The following is an 18,463-nucleotide window of genomic DNA, read 5'->3' as shown; positions in this document are numbered from 1 at the left end:
GTAGGCAGAGAGGCAGGCAGAGAGAAAGGAAGGGAAGCAGGCTCCCCGTGGAGCAGAGAGCCCAATGCGGGGCTTTAACCCAGGACCCTGGGATCCCGACCCCAGCCAAAGGCAGAGGCTTTAACCCACTGAGCCACCCAGGTGCCCCTCAAGGAGTGTTTTTAAAATAATTTAAAAAGATTTATTAATTCTAGACAGAGGGTGCACAAGACGATGGAGAGAATCTCCAGTAGACTCCTGTGGATCAAGGAGCTGGATACAAGCTGGATCCTACCACCCTGAAGTCATGACACCAGCTGAAATCAAAAGTAGGATGCTAAACGGACTGAGCCACCCAACTACCCCTCAGGGAGTGTTTTAAACAAGAGAGTGATAGAATTAGGTTTCTTTTTAGAAGATCACTCTGGCACCTGTTGGAGAGGATAAACGGGGAGGGAAGATTGGTGGCAGGGATCCTGTTAGATTGTTGCAATACGTTGAGATGGAGATTGGCTGTTACTGGCAGAAGAAAGGAAAAATAGATTTTGAGGCATTTCTAAGATCAAATCCTACCACTTGTTGACTTATGATGGTTGAAAAGAGACTGTCCGACTACAGGTTCCAGCGTTTTGGTGCTATATTTACACGACAAGCATTTTTAAAGTTCCTGCCACAAGCCTGGCACTGTTCTGGACACAGGATCTTTGCTTAGGAGACGAGCTCGGGTTCCAAGAGGAGTTTAAGTCTGTGGACAGGAGACCAACGGTGTAATCGAACAGATAAATGAGTAAGAATTTCAACAAGATCGATTAGTACGGGCCTGATAAATCGTCAAGTGACTCTAAAACACGTATCCACTCCTGTACGGGTCTAACAATCTCCCAGGACGATGAGAGGCGCGCGTGATTCATTCATGGCGGTGGACGCGAGCCTGCAAAGCGTTATCTGATCTGATCCCCCAAGCTCCAGAGGCTGCGGGTCCCACCCCATTTCACAGCCGAGGAAATAGAGGCCAGGAAAACGTAAAATGTTTTGGCCAAGGTCACAGAGCTCCCAGCGCCCGGACGCGGCCCGAAATGCGCGCGGGTCAGGTACCGACGCGAAGGTCCAGGCCGAGGCCGTGGGTGCGCGCCGCCGCTCCCGAGCCCCAGGGGCGGGCGGCCCGGAGGCCCCAGCCGGCCAGGCGGGCGACCGGGCGGCGCGCGGGGCAGCCGGAGCAGGGGGCCCCGAGCCGCCACGGCTCGCGCCTCCCGGGGGGCGGGAGCGGCCGGCGGCGGTTGCGGGCCCGCGTCGCGAGGCACTTCCGGCGTGTGCCGGGGTGGCCGGATGACGTGGCTGAGTCAGAGGAAGAGGCTGAGAGGCGCCGGGGGGGCGGGGGAGGCTCGGGAGCGGGCGGTGACGGCGGCGGCGCGGAGGAGCCAGCGGCTGGGCCCGGGCCCCGTGCGTCTGTCCGCGCCCCGTGAATGCGAATCGGCCGCGGCGGAGGCGGAGGCGGCGGCGGCGGAGGAGGAGGCGGAGGAGGAGGAGGAGTCGGTGCGCCGGCGCCGTGCCGGTGGGAGCGCGGAGGATGAGGCCGCTGCCGGGCGCTCCCGGCGTGGCGGCGGCCGCCGCGCTATTGCTGCTGCTGCTGCCCCGGGCCCGGGCGGACGAGCACGAGCACACGGTAAGAGGCACCCCCGGCCGGAGTGGCCGCCCCACCTCGCCCGCCCGCCCCGCCGCCCAGTCCGGCTTGGCGCGGCCTGGAGGGCTGGGCGGCCCCGGCGGAGCCCCGCGGCCGCGGAGGACGCCTTCCGGTTGGGCCTGGCGGAGCAGGAACCCCTGGAGCTGGGAGGAGGCGTTTGTGGGCGCTCCCGGGGCAGGACTCCGCTCCCCAGCGCCTGGGCCTCCTTGTCCAACCCGCACCTAAATGGCGCCACGCTGGAGGGCCTGGGGGGCCGGGGGCCGGGGCGGGACCGTGGTGGGGGTCGGCGCTCACTTCGTCGGGGAGGGGCCGGCCGCTGGCAGCCGGGCTCGCGGCTGGTGCCCCCGGGGAAGAGAGCTGCGCTCTGGGTACCGGGGGCTACGACACAGCGGAAGATGGATGCATCACGATTACCCGTCATACACTAACCAGGAAATATCCGCCGCTCCTTGGTCCTCACCGGCCTTTATTTTCTCTCCTGCCCAAACCGGATCAAGCCCCTGGCGTGGGGACGGCACCGATAAATTTGGGGTGAAGAGCAGGTTACACGTGTACGTGCATACACTCAGTGTGCACGCACTCGCTTCTGGGCCTTGCTTGTAACTTTCTGCGCACTCTTTCCAGCCCCTAGATGAGGCTCCCATCCCGGGGGTCTCCGGGCAGCTTCTGGCTGTAGGGGGTCTTGAAGTTCCCAGGGTTCCTGTAGCCCGAGAACAGTCCCTTTCGCGTTTGGCTTAAAAAGTGATTGGCTGTTTATTTAATTGGCATTTTCACATCAAAGCGTGGATGTTAACGACTCTTCAAATGACTTTCACTGAGGACTTTAACTCGATGGTTTTCGGAGTGGTAGAGGCGAACCAGGCAGGGAAGTCTTGTAAACTGAGATGTTGCTTAGCGAGTAATTTAAAATATATATATATATATAGTAACTCATTAATGACGTGATTTTTCGTGCGAGATTGTGTACGTACTACATCTGAAAGATTTGGGTGAGTCTTGCTGTCATTCCTGATAAGTGAGGAAGTGAAGAGATCGTCCTTGTTTATTCAGTGACCCTACTTTAGATTTTATTTGTAATCAACCAGACTTCTTTTTCTCTAGTTCCTGGGTTGGCTGAGCTTTTATTTTAGCTAATGGAAGCTCTAAGCTTTTGACTGTTTTACCTTCAGTCACAGCCAGAAACTTCGTGTGTGTGTGTGTGTGTGTGTGTGTGTGTGTGTGTGTGTGTGTGTATGTGTGTGTGTGTATGTGTGTGTGTGTGTATATATATATTTTTTTTTTGAGGTACGAATCTGAAATCAGTGACATGTTTTTGTGCTATATTTGTGACTTCACCTTAAGATAATTTTGTTCATAGTTTAAACAGTTAAATTAAAAAACCGTTTTCCTGTTGTTTTCTCTGTCAGGTAAAATCAAAGTGTAAGCACCTGTTCATTTGCAGTGGGCATCCTTTTAGTCAATTGTGTTGTCACTAATATTTTTCCAGTTTTTTTGAACACTCAAGGAAAGTTACCAAATAAAACTCACAGCCCTTTCTTAACATACAGGCATACAAGTTTAAGATTAGTATTCTTCTTTTTGATGTTATAGAGTGTTATAAATAGGGAAAACTATTAATATTTCACAAATTTGAGGTATTTAGAAAGGACTGAGTTTAATTTATAGGTGTAAAATGTAAATACAGATTGCACTGAGATTTTATTGCCGGGAACATTTCAATTTTTTATACCAGTAATAGAATATAAAATATATGAGAAATGCTTTTTGAGAGAATACAGTATGTGTCGGATAATTGCTGGGCAGAAAGATTTAGAATCCATTTCATTTTATTTGTTTCTACATTGAACTGATCTCACTTGGTTACCTGTTATTAACATATATATGTGCATATATATAATATATATATTTTATTTATTTATTAAAGATTTTATTTATTTGACAGAGAGAGACACAGCGAGAGAGGGAACACAAGCAGGGGGAGTGGGAGAGGGAGAAGGAGGCTTTCTGCCAAGAAGGGAGCCTCATGTGGGTCTCGATCCCAGTACCTTGGGATCATGACCTGAGCCGAAGGCAGACACTTAATGACTGAGCCGCCCAGGTGCCCCATTTTGCTTTTAAAAAGCAAAAATGTTGTAGGAAGAATAACATTAAGCTGTAAGTATAAAATTTAAATAACTGTCTTTTTTTTTTTTTGCTATTAGCCAAAATTTTTACTTTTCCCAGGTTTCTTAAAAATTTTTTTTTGAAAACTGGGCATTTACCGTAGCCAGATAAAAGTACTGAAAAGGTTATGGTCAAGTGGATTTTTTTCCCCAAGAGCATGGAAGTAGCTAATGAAGAAAGAATGATACTGAAGGAGGAGAAAAATTGCCAAGGGAAGGGTATTGAGTAGGTGTGTAATAAAAACTTGGGGGATTGAATTATGAATTAGAGAGCAATTCTCAGAAGTTAGTTTGCCCTGTAGATTAACTTTCTGTGAGGACAGTTTCCAGATAGAAATAATAACTAATAGGACTTTTGTTGGCAATGTGTGCTGGGCACTGTTCTAAGTACTTCACATATATTAACTCTTATTTTAAATATAAATAACCTGTGAGAGAGATAATATTATCCCCTTTAAAAAAAAAAGGTTTTATTTATTTATTTGACAGAGATCACAAGTAGGCAGAGAGTCGGGCAGAGAGTTGGGGGGAAGCAGGCTTCCTGCTGAGCAGAGAGCCTGATGTGGAGCTGGATCCCAGGACCCTGAGATCATGACCTGAGTTGAAGGCAGAGGCTTAACCCACTGAACCACCCAGGTGCCCCATACCCTTTTTATAGATAGGGAAACCAACACTAGAGAGGTTAAGTTATTTGTCTGAGGCCACACAAACAGTGGGGAAGGAGGTAGGATTTGAACTCAGTCTGAATTAATAGTCTTTTAACACTTTCATAGAACATGCTCTGCAGCCCTTTATTGTAAAGGACAAAAAAACACAATAAAACATAAATAGGATAGTAAAACACTTGGTATTAAATTGAGTAGTTGTCTGTATTGATAATATTTTTAAGTTCTTAAAGAAATTTTTGGGTAAGTTTAGCTCCATTAATGGGTTGTTACTGAAGAGATGTTTGGATAGCATTAAGGAAGGACAGGGCCCACTTGATGGGCATTTGACCTGTGCAAGCATTGGATACTTTGCTTGATTTGATGCTCTTCTGTCACCATCTAGAAATTTTTAATGTTTTCTTTTTATTTATTTATTTATTTATTTATTTTAAAGTAACCTGTACATCCATTGTGGGGCTTGAACTCATGACCCTGAGATCAAGAGTCACATACTCCACTGACTGAGCCAGCCAGGAACCCCTTAATAAATGCTGAACAAGGAGACCTACATTTTTATTTTTTTAAGATTTTGTTTGTCAGAGAGAGAGAGGGCACAAGCAGGGGCAGTGGCAGGCAGAGAGAGCCCGATGCCAGACATGATCCCAGGATATCAGGATCGTGACCTGAGCTGAAGGCAGATGCTTAACCAACTGAGCCACCCAGGCATCCTTTTTATGCACTTTTTAATGCAGAGCTCTTATAATGTTCTCATAAGGATAACGAGAGGGAAATATGCTGTTCCTTCTAGAGCTTATGGAGTAATATCTAGAATATGTAAAGTTGTGTCCTTTCACCTTTCTACACTAGAATCATAAATGGACTGCAGGACATACTGTTTGGAGTAAAAAAAATAATGAGCACTTTCATGAAACACAGCTCTTAATATGTGATTAAGGGTCATAAAAAAGACTTTTTAGAGTGAGTCAGGAATGTAGAAGGTGTGGTTTATGCTTATTTGGTTTTCTGAAACTCAGAGAACTTGGAAACATCTATAGTTAGAGTACTGTGTCTCCCAAGATTCCAAAGGACTCTGTTAAAAAGATTTCAAATTGAGAATCAAAATTTTAGAACTCTGAAGTCTTGAGATCATTTAATTCAACACACTAATTTTCCTCATGACCCAAAGAGGCCGACTGACTCTCTCTAGTCCTTGCTTTTTCTACTTGCCTTGTAGTAATAGTATGTAAAGATGTCAGCACCAAAAACCAATAATGAAGGGCACCAGAATCTTAATGAATTTTATGGTTTGTACTGTAGCCTTGAAGTTTTATGGGTTCTGTTTCCTCAGGATCACAAAGTCAATTTTTTTTTTCTTTCTTTTGGTCTGTTAATATACCCCAGTTTTGTGCTTGGCACAGTGGTATTTAATCAGTGCTTGTTCAGTGACTGGAGTAATTAGGGAGCTACTAGGAACAAGAACATGCAGTGTTGGAAGCAAGAAACCCTATTGCTTGAAGTACAGTGAACAAATCCAGACCATTGTTCATTTAAGATGCATAGTGTTTGGGATGCCCTTTGTGACTTAGGGCTCTAATTAGGCTAAACTCCCATTAATTCATGGCCCATTGTAGCTCTGGTAGGTAATGTTAGAAGGACTTGATCTGTGCGTAGTTGACAGTCAGCCTCTGCTATAAACAGTTACACCACTGAGTGATTTTAGGAATAGTTTGTTTGCTTTCCTTTGGCAAATAGCAGCCTTTTGTCTTTGTTTTTGAGAGTATAGCCCCAAGAGGGGCACCTGGGTGGCTCAGTAGTTAAGCGTTGGCCTTCTTCCCAGGTCAAGATCCCAGGGTCCTGGGATGTCCCCCCCCACCCAACCTTCAGGCTCCCTGCTGGGCGGGAATTCTGCTTTTCCCTTTCCCACTCCCCCTGCTTGTGTTCCCTCTCTTGCTGTGTGTCTCTCTGTCCGGCAAATAAATAAATAAATAACAATCTTTTAAAAAAGGTATAGGAACTCTTAAAACTTATTCGAAGATTTATAGAGAACAGATTCTTTACTACAGGTGAAGCTGTGAGTACTTTAATATAGATCAGTTTCAGGAAATGCTATAATTCGTTGTCCTATTTTCAGCTGTACTCTATGGTAGACTCAAAGTTTATTTAGGTACAAAGCTATTTTGAGAGAGAGGGAGAGAGCACAGTTATCTCATGGGAGTATCCCAAAATATACTTCTGTATTTTATCATTTATTTGTATTAAAATTCTGGTGTGTTTTAAATAGATAAAAGACATTAAAATTATGATTTCTGAAACACTTTCAGAATTAGATTTTTGCTTTCTCAGATACGTAATTTTAAAACATACATCTTTTACTTCATCCCATGAAAGTAGTGGCATTTGGATGCTTATTCTGAGCCCTTAGTGCTTTGCCTGTATATGTAAATTCTTATTTCTTTATTCAGATTTTACATGAGTACAACAGTAACACTATCTCCTAAAGTGTTCCTCTCGAGAAAAAGTAATCCATGGTCTCTATCTAGAAGGGAAACCTCTTTGTCTCCCCTTTTCCAGCACATAAACAGGATTTAAGTAAGAGAGGCCTAACGGTGACATCTTGAGAATAAAGGTCATGCCGTTGGAAATTAGAACACAAGTAGCTTCTTAGGAAGGCTTTTTTCTTGGGGGCAGATTAAAGGTTCAAATGGAAAAGTTGTTTGCTACTCAGTATTGTCTTTAGTTGCTTTGTACAACTGTACTTTTTTCATATTTTCTTCATTTAGTTTTTGCTCTTTAGTTAATGAAACTGACTAGGGATTAGAAAAAGTGTAGTCCCAAATTTGTAAGCATGATATTAATTAGTTACATCATCTTGGACAAATTATTTAACATCTCTGTTCTTTAGTTTGTGTAATGTGTAAAATGGAGAAATACTAAGATCTAAAAACTTTTGCAAGGATTAAATATTCATGTAAAGACCATAGAACTATGCCTAACACATAGTATGTGTTTATTAAGTGTTAGCTAATGGTACTGGCAGAAAAGATGGTGAGGTCATGTTAGGGATTGGTCTGTTAAGACTTTACCTCATCAGAATTGAAGGGTTTGAGAAAGGAGAAATTTGAGTAGTTTTGAAGGATAAGTAGAGCTTGGCTAAGTGGAGAGAAGGAGGGCATTATAGATTTGGGAGAATGGCATGAGAAACAAGGTAGAAAAGGAAAGGAAGGGAAGACTGTATTATAAGCCATTTTGGCTAGAGTGGACAGCTCAGAAATCCACTTTAACAGTGAAACTCTTTTGAGAAGTGGAAAATGAATGGAATGGTGAGGTGAAGAATGCAGGTAGTCTGAATTGGCCTCCTCTCATTTAGCTCCTTCCCAGGAAGGCCTCATGGAAGGAGCCACCGCTGTGCTCAGGCATCCCCTGATTCACTGCTGTGCTTCCTTGGCTTTTTTTCTCCCCTTCTTCTGGTTATACTCTCCAGGGAAGTTATAAAACTCAATCTTTCTCAGTGTCATTGGCCAACTCAGAGTTCTTTCAAGGAAAGGATTTAAAAGAGCTTGCTAGGACTTCATAGAATGTTTTGAAAGTGAATTAGGTTAGCCTTTTAGCCACCAGTAGAGAGAAGAGCCTTACCTGTTGCTCTTTTCCCGCAGAGTGGTGGAGGTCAGGGAACTGTCTCAGCATCTTTAGGGAAAGGAAAGATTTTTTTTTCCTTTTTAAAAAGTTGTTTTAAGGGGCACCTGGGTGGCTCAGTGCGTTAAAGCCTCTGCCTTTGGGGGCGCCTGGGTGGCTCAGTGGGTTAAGCCACTGCCTTCGGCTCAGGTCATGATCTCAGGGTCCTGGGATCGAGCCCCACGTCAGGCTCTCTGCTCCGCAGGGAGCCTGCTTCCTCCTCTCTCTCTGCCTGCCTCTCTGCCTAGTTGTGATTTCTCTCTGTTAAATAAATAAAATATTAAAAAAAAAAAAAAAGAAAGCTTTAAAAAAAAAAAAAAGCCTCTGCCTTTGGCTCAGGTCATGATCTCAGGGTCCTGGAATCGAGCCCTGCATCGGGCTCCCTGCTCAGGGGGGAACCTGCTTCCCCCCTCTCTCTGCCTGCCTCTCTGCCTACTTGTGATCTCTCTCACGCTGTTAAATAAATAAATAAATAAATAAATAAATAAATAAATAAATCTATCTTTAAATAAAATAAAGAGTTGTTTTAAGTCTTTGGATATTTTCTAATTTCGAGATATTTTTAAGACACATTTTCTCTCGAAAAAGAACTCTTGTCTTGGGAGCACTTACTGTCAGGGATAATCAAGAACTGCAATGAAAAATAACATTTTAAGTTCATTATATTGACCATGGTGGTGTAAAAGAAAAGAGGCATTTTTGACTTAATGTTCACCCTAACCACACCCCCTGTATGTGTCTGTGTCTGTATGTGTCTGAAGACATGTGTGTATTAAATATGTATATATATTTCTAATTATTATTTCAGTCCTCTTCCCAAAAGGACTCTGTGGCTATAGAATGGTGTAGGTTTTGTGACCGTGCAGTTTCCGTCATGTCATCACAAGCCTTCCGCCCGGTTCAGGTTTCACGAATGACTAAAATAAGTGACTTCAGAATGTGTAGGTGAACGTACACTGTGACCCTCCGGTTATTTTAATCTTACGTTTCAGTTTGTATAAAATAAACGAAAGCCCTATTTTAACAAGTATTTATGTTCAAGTTTTTGTCTGTTTTTAAAGGAATTATGAGTATTGGAATTTATAGAAAGTGTTCTTGTGCTTATTTTTACAAGTAACATTTAAACATTGCTGCGTTCTCAGCAGGATTAATGACAGGGTCCTCATTAATAGGTCCTCTTGTTCATTCTAATCTTAAGTGGAAAAAATCTTAAGAAAATCTGTTGGTTTTCTTTCCTCCTTCCATGTCCATATTAGCGTGATGAATAATATTGTTTCTGGGTTCATCACTATTTGATGTGCTATTGGACTTTTGTGTGCTATTGGACTGTGTTTATACAATACCTTCTCTAAAACAAAGTGTATTTTGTTATCTCCCCTTACTTTTTTCTCTAAAAGGGTACTGTTGCAAGCAGTGCCACATATCAGTCAGTATACATACTTCAAGCTTTTTTTAAGTCAGTTGCTAATGAACTTTACATTTCACCATTTATCAGTGTTTTCCCATCGTATTTATTAAATACTTTTTGTGTACATTATACTATGCAGAGAGCTTTCTGCCTAGCAAGCAGCTCTCGTTTCTAATACCAGTTCTGGTTAGTTGATAATTGATTGGGTTAGCTCCCTGCTTTGAGAATTCTTATGCTATAACCATCTCTATATGTTTAGCAGAAGGGAGTACCTTGATTGATGGTGCTGTGTGACCATGAGCGTTGGACGGAAGAGTGGTGGCACACATAACTGAATGGAGATGTATGGATATATTAGACCTTTGCTTCATTCCTTCATATGTGAAGATTATATACAATTGTTTTTCTGAATTCACTTGAAACTGCTTATGATTTTCTGTATTTTTATTCATTCTGACTCTTCTCTACCAAGGCAGAATTAATCATTCCTTTATTGTTGCTAGAGTAGCCCTTTACTACCTTAATTTTAACACATATTGTTAATCATTTACTTGTCTGGCTCCACTATGGATTGTGAACTTCTTAAAGGAAAGGACAGTATTTTATTTATCTGTACATTAACCCTTGAACCACATGGGTTTGAACTGCATAGGTCCACTTACATGCAGTGTTTTTTTCCCATAAATACAGTACAGTATGATAAAATGTATTTTCCTTAACATTTTCTCTTCTCTAACTTACTTTATTGTAAGAATATGGTATATAATACATGTAACATACTAAAATGTGTTAATTGACTCTTTATGTTTATGTTGCCAATAAGGCTTCTGGTAAACAGTAGGCTATTATTTTGGGGGAGTCAGAAGTTACATAATGGATTTTTGACTGTGGGGTGTGTTGGTAACGCTGACCCTGCATTGTTCTAGGGTCAGCTGTGCATCCTTAATACCACTATGCTCGGTATGTGTCTCATATATTCAAAAAGTAGGATAGTTTATTTTCTTAATGACCTGGATGATATCTTATATGAACAATGAGACATTTATTATATTTGAAGAGGAGGTGATTAGATCTAAGTCATAGGGTACTGGTGGTGTGAATCAAAAGGAAGAGGCAGAGGCTCTGGGTAAGAGTAGACAAGTCAGTATTTTTTGGAATACAGAGGAACTTGGGGTTTGAGTCTCCTGTTAGAGAAAATGGTGGTACCATTAGAAAAACAAAGAGGAAAGAAAGGCTAGATTTGGGTGGGAAGAGTAGGGTTTTGGAGCGATTGGATTTTGATCAAAAACATTTGTATAATTTAAATGGAGCACTGGAGGTAAGAATTTGGTAGTTTGGTTAGTTGGATAGCTTCCTCTGTTACATGCTCCATAGCACCTTACTTTATTATTATTGTTCAGTGTCCATCTTTCCAGTTATCTGAGTTTCAGTAGTGCAGGGAACATGTGTGGTTCAAAGCTGTATCCTCAGTTAACAAACATAGTTTATTGGTATGTGGCAGGCACTCACTAATTGTTCAGTGCCTTAACTTCTACACAACTAGTTGACTTAAATTGTATCCAGTGTTGTCTTCAATTTATATTGCCGATTAGGATGACTAGTTTTAAAGTTATTTGGGTAATTGCTTTTCATAGAATCATTGGAATTTTGAACTTGAGATCTTAGAAATCTTTGGTACATCCCCAAGTTGGATGCTGGAAAGGTGAAGTCACCTACCCAAAGTCATTGTACCACACTCCAGACTTAGCTACATACAGTATTTACTGATGGGGAGAACCATAGTTTTTTATTCAAAGAAATATGCATACAGTGTATGTCTTTCAGGCTAATAAAGCGGGACTGGGAATAGCCTGATAGCTTAAATGGATTGTGGGGATTCCGTAGTGTGGCTTTCTCTTCCTTTGTTTAGTCATTTCTCTCCTTTCTAGTACTTTGACCAGTGGCCATGGAAAAGATTAGAAAGTAGATGAAATTTTATTTGTGTTTGCTGGCAACATTAGATTTTTTTTTAGTTTCTGATGATTAACATGGGTTTCGGGTAAGCTATTGATTTTCTTTCTTCCTTCCATGACCGTATTAGCACGGTGAATAATGTTGTTTCTGGGTTCATCACTATTTGATGTGCTATTGGACTTTGGTGTGCTGTTGGATTGTGTTCATATAATACCTTCTCTAAAATAAAGTTTAAGAAGAGGTGGATCTGCCTGAGACCACAATCAGAAGATAAAAATTTCTTTAAGTGTCAGGGCACCTGTGTAGCTTAGTTGGTTAGGCGTCTGACTCTTGAACTTAGCTCAGGTCTTGATCTCAGGGTCTTGATCTCTAATTTTGACTTTATTGTCTACAAGTGTAAAATTCACCAAGTGTCTTTTTTAAGGTGTGGACATTGATCATCAGATTAAAGTAAACTTAGAGTATTTTATTTTATAGGTTCCCAGAGACAGTATACTTTTGTTTAGAACAAATAACAAATATTCCCTTCATTTGAATTAGATTTTTTAAAAAACATATTATGATATACTTTTTTGTTTCAGTATCAAGATAAAGAAGAAGTTGTTTTATGGATGAATACTGTTGGGCCCTACCATAATCGCCAAGAGACATATAAGTACTTTTCACTTCCATTCTGTGTGGGGTCAAAAAAAAGTATCAGTCATTACCATGAAACTCTGGGAGAAGCACTTCAAGGAGTTGAATTGGAATTTAGTGGTCTGGATATTAAATTCAAAGGTAAGTAAACCTTAATAGTCCTTATAATACAAGTTAGATTGTAGACCAGGGTTTCTCGGTTTATGCCTTATTGACATTGGAGCCAGATAATTCTTTTTTGTGGGAGGCTGTCCTGTACATTCTAGGATGTTTAGCAGAGTTCTTGGCTTCCATCCAGTAGATGCCAGTAGCACCCTCCAATTGTGACAACCAAAACTGTCTTCAGGCATTGCTGATGGATCTTAGGGAACCACGGCTGTAGACCCTAAAAAATATTTAATCTACAAGTTAAATGTATTGCATTTACAAAAGTATGTTAGTAGCAAAGATTTATTTGTAATATTTATAAAATAATAAATAATTGTTAATAAAATTCTACTTCCCTAACCTATTTCTTTCTGAAAAGTGATTTCTGGTAAACTCTCCAGGGATTGGATGTCTGTGGTCAGGGAAGGCCTTCATAGATCAATTTTTTTTTTTTTATTTGAAAGAGAGTGAAAGTGAGAGAGATTATGGAGGGAGAGGTAGAAGCAGACTCACTGCTGTGCAGAGAGCCCGATGTGGGGCTTGATCCCAGGACCCCGGAATCATGACCTGAGCCGAAGGCAGCTGCCTAACCATCTGAGCCACTCAGGTGCCCCCATAGATCAATTTTTGGAGGTGCAGGAATATAATGGGATATATGGGATACTTAAAAATCTTGTGTAAAGCCTCAAATCCAAACTGTGCCATTGGCTCAGAATGTATTAATCAGTATGTATTAATTTACTCTCTCAGTTCCTATAGGGTAGTGTGGTTTTAAATGTTAAGTCAGGGACGCTTGGGTGGCTCAGTTGATTAAGCATCTGCCTTCAGCTCAGGTCATGATCCCAGGGTCATGGGATCAAGTCCCTCATCAGGCTCCCTGCCTGCTTCTCCCTCTGCCTGCTTCTCCCTCTGTCCACTGCTCCCCCTGCTTGTGCTTCCCCTCTCTCTTTTTCTGATAAATAAAACCTTAAAAAAAATTTTAAGTCAAAGATTTGTTAAAATTGGAAGAAATATCATCTGTTTATTATTCTGGCATCTATTTTATTAGGCCCTTTAAGTATGTTTAAACTTCTAATTTTCCTCTGTGAAATTTGCCAGAGAGTATATTTCCTGCATAGACATTTTTAACTCAGTGAGCAGAAGCCTGAGTAATTGAATTTTTACAGAATCTTTGATGAGGCATCTTGATTTTTGAATAGAGCTTGGATCTTGTAATCAGGAGCTTTGAATTTTAATCCTGTTTCTTTTACTGTATTGATTTTACTGAAGTTCTTTACTCTAATTTTGACTTCATTGTCTGCAAACGTAAAATACTGACTTCTGGTATTTTTGCACTTTATTTTTTTTTATTTTTGCACTTTTGAGAGGAGGATGTGATTGAGAGATTTTATTTATTTATTTATTTAGAGATTTTATTTATTTGAGAGAGAGCACCAGTGAGGGAGAGAACATGGGGGCTGGAGTGGAGCTGAGGGAGAGGGAGAAGCAGTCTCCCTGCTGAGCAGGGAGACCAGTGTGGGGCTTGATCCCAAGATCCCTAGATCACCAACCTGAGCCTAAGGCAGGGGCTTAACTGACTGAGCCACCCAGCCTCCCTCATTTGAGATGTTTTAAAATAATATTTTAAAGATGTCTAATTTTGGGAGTGCCTGGGTGGCTTGGTGGGTTGAAGCCTCTGCCTGGGTCCTGAGATCAAGCCCCGCATCGGGCTCTCTGCTCGACAGGGAGCCTGCTTCCTCCTCTCTCTCTGCCTGCTTCTCTGCCTACCTGTGATCTCTATCAAATAAATAAATAAAATCCTTAAAAAAAATAAAGATGTTTAATTTTGGTTGGTTAAATTTTATTCTTGTGTTTAGAGTATTTTTTTGTTACATTGTTCAAAGTCGATAATATGTATTTGCATTCTTCTCCCCCTTTCCACTCCTCCACTATATTCTTTGAGGCTTAATTATAAAATTAAGTTGTAAATTTAAACCACAGAGGCCTGGCCTGTAACTTTATAAATTATTGTAAACATGCCCTGAGGCTTGTGTTTTAATTTAATCAGGTAACCTAAATATTTAATTGCAAGTAGGGAGAAAACTTAAGACTAGGTTGTGGGATCTTTGAAAACCTCAATCCTGCATTTATTCACTTAAGTTTCTCCTTTTTCATGTTTGGTGCACATTTCTAATTTACTAGAGAGGAACCAGAGAGAGCAAATATGTTAAAAACCCTGAGTCCTACTTTGCTGCCATGGACGGATTTCAAACTTTTTGAAATCCTCGCCCTATTTACTAAAGAAGAGTAATCATTCAGCTGTCTTCACCTTTCTTCTTTTATTAGTTCCTTGAAGCTGAGACGGAAAGATTGTCTGGATAAAGAGAAACAGTTTTCATGCGTATAACAGTGGGGTTTACTTTACTTTCTGACTGAGCACCTGAAGATGAAAAGAACAAGAACTGGCCAGGTGTTATTCCCCGAGAGTTGGCGGTTCCTTGGAGTCTTGTCAGCTCTGTCCCTCCAACGCGGATATGCTACTAAGCGAGCTGCTAAATTAAGTGGTCCAGATGAAAAAGTACATGCTGATTAGAGTTCTCTTTCTGCTGTAGTCCCTTGCTTGCCCTGTTCAAAGACATAGTTGTCATGCTTTGAAGAATGTTTTACGAGGTTTCCTGGTTATTTATACTATCATAGAATTTTAAAGGTTGGATGCACCTTAGAGATTGTGTCATCTGATTTCCCCTTAGTGAGGCCCAGAGATGAAATGATTTGCCCAAGGCATATCACAGCATATTAATAATGCCACAGAAACTAGAACCTTTTGTCCCTATGTGAATTATAGAAATATTTATATTGTTAATTTTTCATCTCTCAAGTATTTGATTTTTTAAGATTCTTCTGAAGACATAAGAAAATAAAATTTTGGAAATATTTTGAAACTAGGAAATACTACACACACACACACACACACACACACACACACATAGGTATACACACACCTTTTTTTTTAAATTTAGTAGTTTCTCTCAGGCTAAATGGATTGGTATTTCATAAAATGAAGATCACTAAATAGACTTTTAGGGAACTAGTAGTAGTTTTAAGTCTAATATAGGATGCCTCTTGAGATTTTATGCACAACTTTTCTCCCCTTAATAATGTTATATACGTCCACTAGACAAAATACTGAATTCAGCACATTTAGAGAAAATAAAAAGAGAAGGCAGAATTAAATGGGGCATCTTTGGACCAGGCCTGAATTCATTATCTTCTGATTTTAGAGGGTACTTCTTGGAACTTGACCATTGTGGAGCGGAAAAAACAAGTCCGAAAGACTTGCTGCATCCCAGCGCTGCCTCTGCCTACCTGTGTAGTTGTGGACAAATTATTCTACATCTTTGATCTCATTGTCCTCATCTCTGAAATGAGGGAAAATATCTATTTGATAGAATTGTTTGATTTAAGTAAGGTGATTTATTTAGAACACTTATCAAAGTTCCTCATACATAGTTTACATTTTAAAAATGGTCCTTGATATGGATACTAATAGCACATAACGTAGGTCTTTAGTTCTGACTTAATTTGGTACTAGCAATTATGAAACATTAAATTAGTTTACTGATTGTAGGATTTGATTTATCCTCAAGCTGTTGCACTAGCCCGGTGGGTACTGTAGTTAGTTATGCTAGGCAGGGACAGTGACATTCTTGCTTAGTCTCGTATCCTTAGTTATTAAGACATTGTAAGCTCTCAATAAATTGTGTAGCACCTGGGCAGTTTGTGCCTATCTGTTCTTTAGATAACTGGTTCACTGTGGTCTTTAGATGAACTGGAATAGTAGTTCCTAACCAGGGGAGGTCACTGCCCATTCCCCTTCTCCTTCATGTGAGAACTCTTGCAGGATAATGAAGGATAGTGTTGAAAAATTAATGGCTTCTAAAGGATTCTTTCCTCCCATTTGTTTTATTGATCTTTTTTGAATTTTCTTTTGCTTGAATATCCCAACTTAACAGAGGGATAAAATTGTTTTATAAGTATTTCTTCTACTTCTCTGGAGTGAAATGATAAGTGAGAGTACTACAGATAGAGAGAAATGCCAGGAGCTGGTTAGAGTCCTACATACTTCGAATTCAGTGATTTTCTTTCTTGATGATTTTCCATCCTCAGTGTTATGAGATGTATTATCAGATGGGGTGTTGGGGCCCAGAGGTTAAGAAACTTGTCCAAAGATTCACAGATGGAAGGTGGCAGAGTAAGGATTTGAACCTAGGGAACACAGTGCTAGAGTTTGAGCTTTTAACCACTATGCAGTATGTCCTTGCAGATATCCATCTGGTGGTAAAGGCCTGGTTGCCAAAGTGGGGAAAGGGCTGGGGAAGTAGCAGGTTCTTTCATTCAGCCTAAAGATTTTTATTTAAGTTGATCCCCCCACCCTGTTTTCAGTCCCTGGATTCTACTCTCCCTGCCGTCCCAAATTCCACAGCCTCTCTGGTGGAGTTCTCTAGGGGAAGGTGCCTTTGGTCTACTGTAAGGGGGAGTTGAGGTTCTTCATCTGGCTTTGTAATGAGTGGAGAAGGGGACTTGGGCATCCAAGCCTTCCATAAACATATTTTTATACAGTTCCCCTATGTCTTCAGCTCTCCATCTGTTCCCTACTCTTCGATGTGTGTCTCAAGTGTCTCTTGGGTTCTGTGACACCAACCCCCTTTCTTATGTTATGGTTTCCTCTGCCCAAAAATATGTTGAGATCTTTTCTTACCGTCTTCTTTTTGTCCTTGTGTACTACTTCCTTTTATTCCTTTATTGACATTTTAATGGAATTTCAGGAGGGAAGAGACACCTACTTGTGGTTAATCTGCCTTTTTAATTGGAAGTCTGGAAACTCAGTGCCATATTTTGTTCTCCTGGTTTCAACCAAAGTGTTTTTAGCCAGGCCAAATAATTTGAATCTTGTACTGAATCTTGAATCTAGGTGTTTTGTATTCTTGGTGTTAGCAGTTCCTTAAACCTTGTGCTAACTGCAAATTTGAATAGTGTGGGGTTTTTATAAATTCTTATTCAAGCCATTGATAACATTGTTCTACTCCAGGTGTCTTTTCTTCCTCCCAAAGGATGTATGTATGTATGTGTTTTTTTCTGATTTTGATGTGATATAGGGTCAGTGTACAAAATTTAGAAACTACAGAGAAATATAAAGAAGAAAATAAAAATGATCTGGATGTAATTACCATTAACATTTCTTCCATCTTTCCCTCTTTCTTTACATTCATCCACATTATTTAGAGTATTTTAAAATTGGGTTCATGCTGTATATATGATTAAAAAAAATTTGTAACACATAGTGTTTAGTATTTGTCAGATACTAACTGCTTACTAACTCTTAATAAGTTATATGTAAATTAGTTTTTACTCTTCTTATTTTAACATCTGTGAGCTTATTTTCATATTGTTAATTACTTTAAAAAATGAGTTTATGTAGTATTCTGCAACTTGGATATTGTAATTTCCCCCATTTCCCAGTTATAAGATAGTCTGATTATTTTCCTTCCTTCCTTCTTCCCTCACCTCCCCTCCCCTCTCCTTTCCTATCTTTTCCTTTCCTTTCTCTTTCCTCCCTTCCTTCCTTGCCTTTTTTTTTCCCCTGCCTTTTTTCCTGTTGGAAATAATGCATTTGACTACCCTACCACATAGGTATTTTAATGCATCTCTGAGTCTTTTATTAGGATAAATTCTTGGAAGTGGAATTACTGAATCAAAGGATATAAACATTTTTAAGGCAGTTCTTGGTGCATATTGCCAATTAGTCATCTAGAAGAATCGTACTGTTTCTATTGCAGATAAGTTGGTCAGTTAATCAGTACTCATATATATGCTTAACATGACTATACCAGATTTTCCAGTCCATTTTTTTGGTCATTCAGCAGTTTTTAAATGCTCACTGCCTTCCTGCAGCGTGGTAGGCTCTGGATGTACAAAGTTGAACCAGAAGCTCTGGCTTCAGGGGTCCATGGTTCTCTGAAATTGTACACTTAGTTTTTTGTGAATGGGGGACATTTTGGGAGGGACAGGGAAGATATTGCTTTCTTTGGATTCTCAAAGGGATGTGTGGCCCAAGGAAACTTAGCAGTGTGAATGTATTGACACTTTTAATCCTTAAAACAACTCTAGGAAGGAGATAGCATAACTGTTATCTGTTTCA

General features: G+C 40.6%; 1 protein-coding gene across 1 annotated transcript in view; it reads left to right on the top strand.

Moving 5' to 3' along the window:
* The first annotated feature begins 1,395 nt into the window (after nucleotides 1-1,395).
* The window catches only part of TM9SF3 (transmembrane 9 superfamily member 3), a 70,895-nt gene continuing 53,827 nt past the window's right edge, over nucleotides 1,396-18,463 (top strand). The window contains exons 1-2 of the mRNA XM_046026200.1: nucleotides 1,396-1,642; nucleotides 12,084-12,279. Coding sequence (XP_045882156.1) covers nucleotides 1,547-1,642; nucleotides 12,084-12,279 — 292 coding nt within the window. The 5' untranslated portion in view covers nucleotides 1,396-1,546. The remainder of the gene's footprint in view (nucleotides 1,643-12,083; nucleotides 12,280-18,463) is intronic.

Source organism: Meles meles, chromosome 13 (assembly GCF_922984935.1).
Source record: "Meles meles chromosome 13, mMelMel3.1 paternal haplotype, whole genome shotgun sequence".
NCBI classification, from domain to species: domain Eukaryota; kingdom Metazoa; phylum Chordata; class Mammalia; order Carnivora; family Mustelidae; genus Meles; species Meles meles.
Note: the sequence above shows the minus strand (reverse complement) of the source record. Positions and strands in the feature narration are given on the sequence as shown.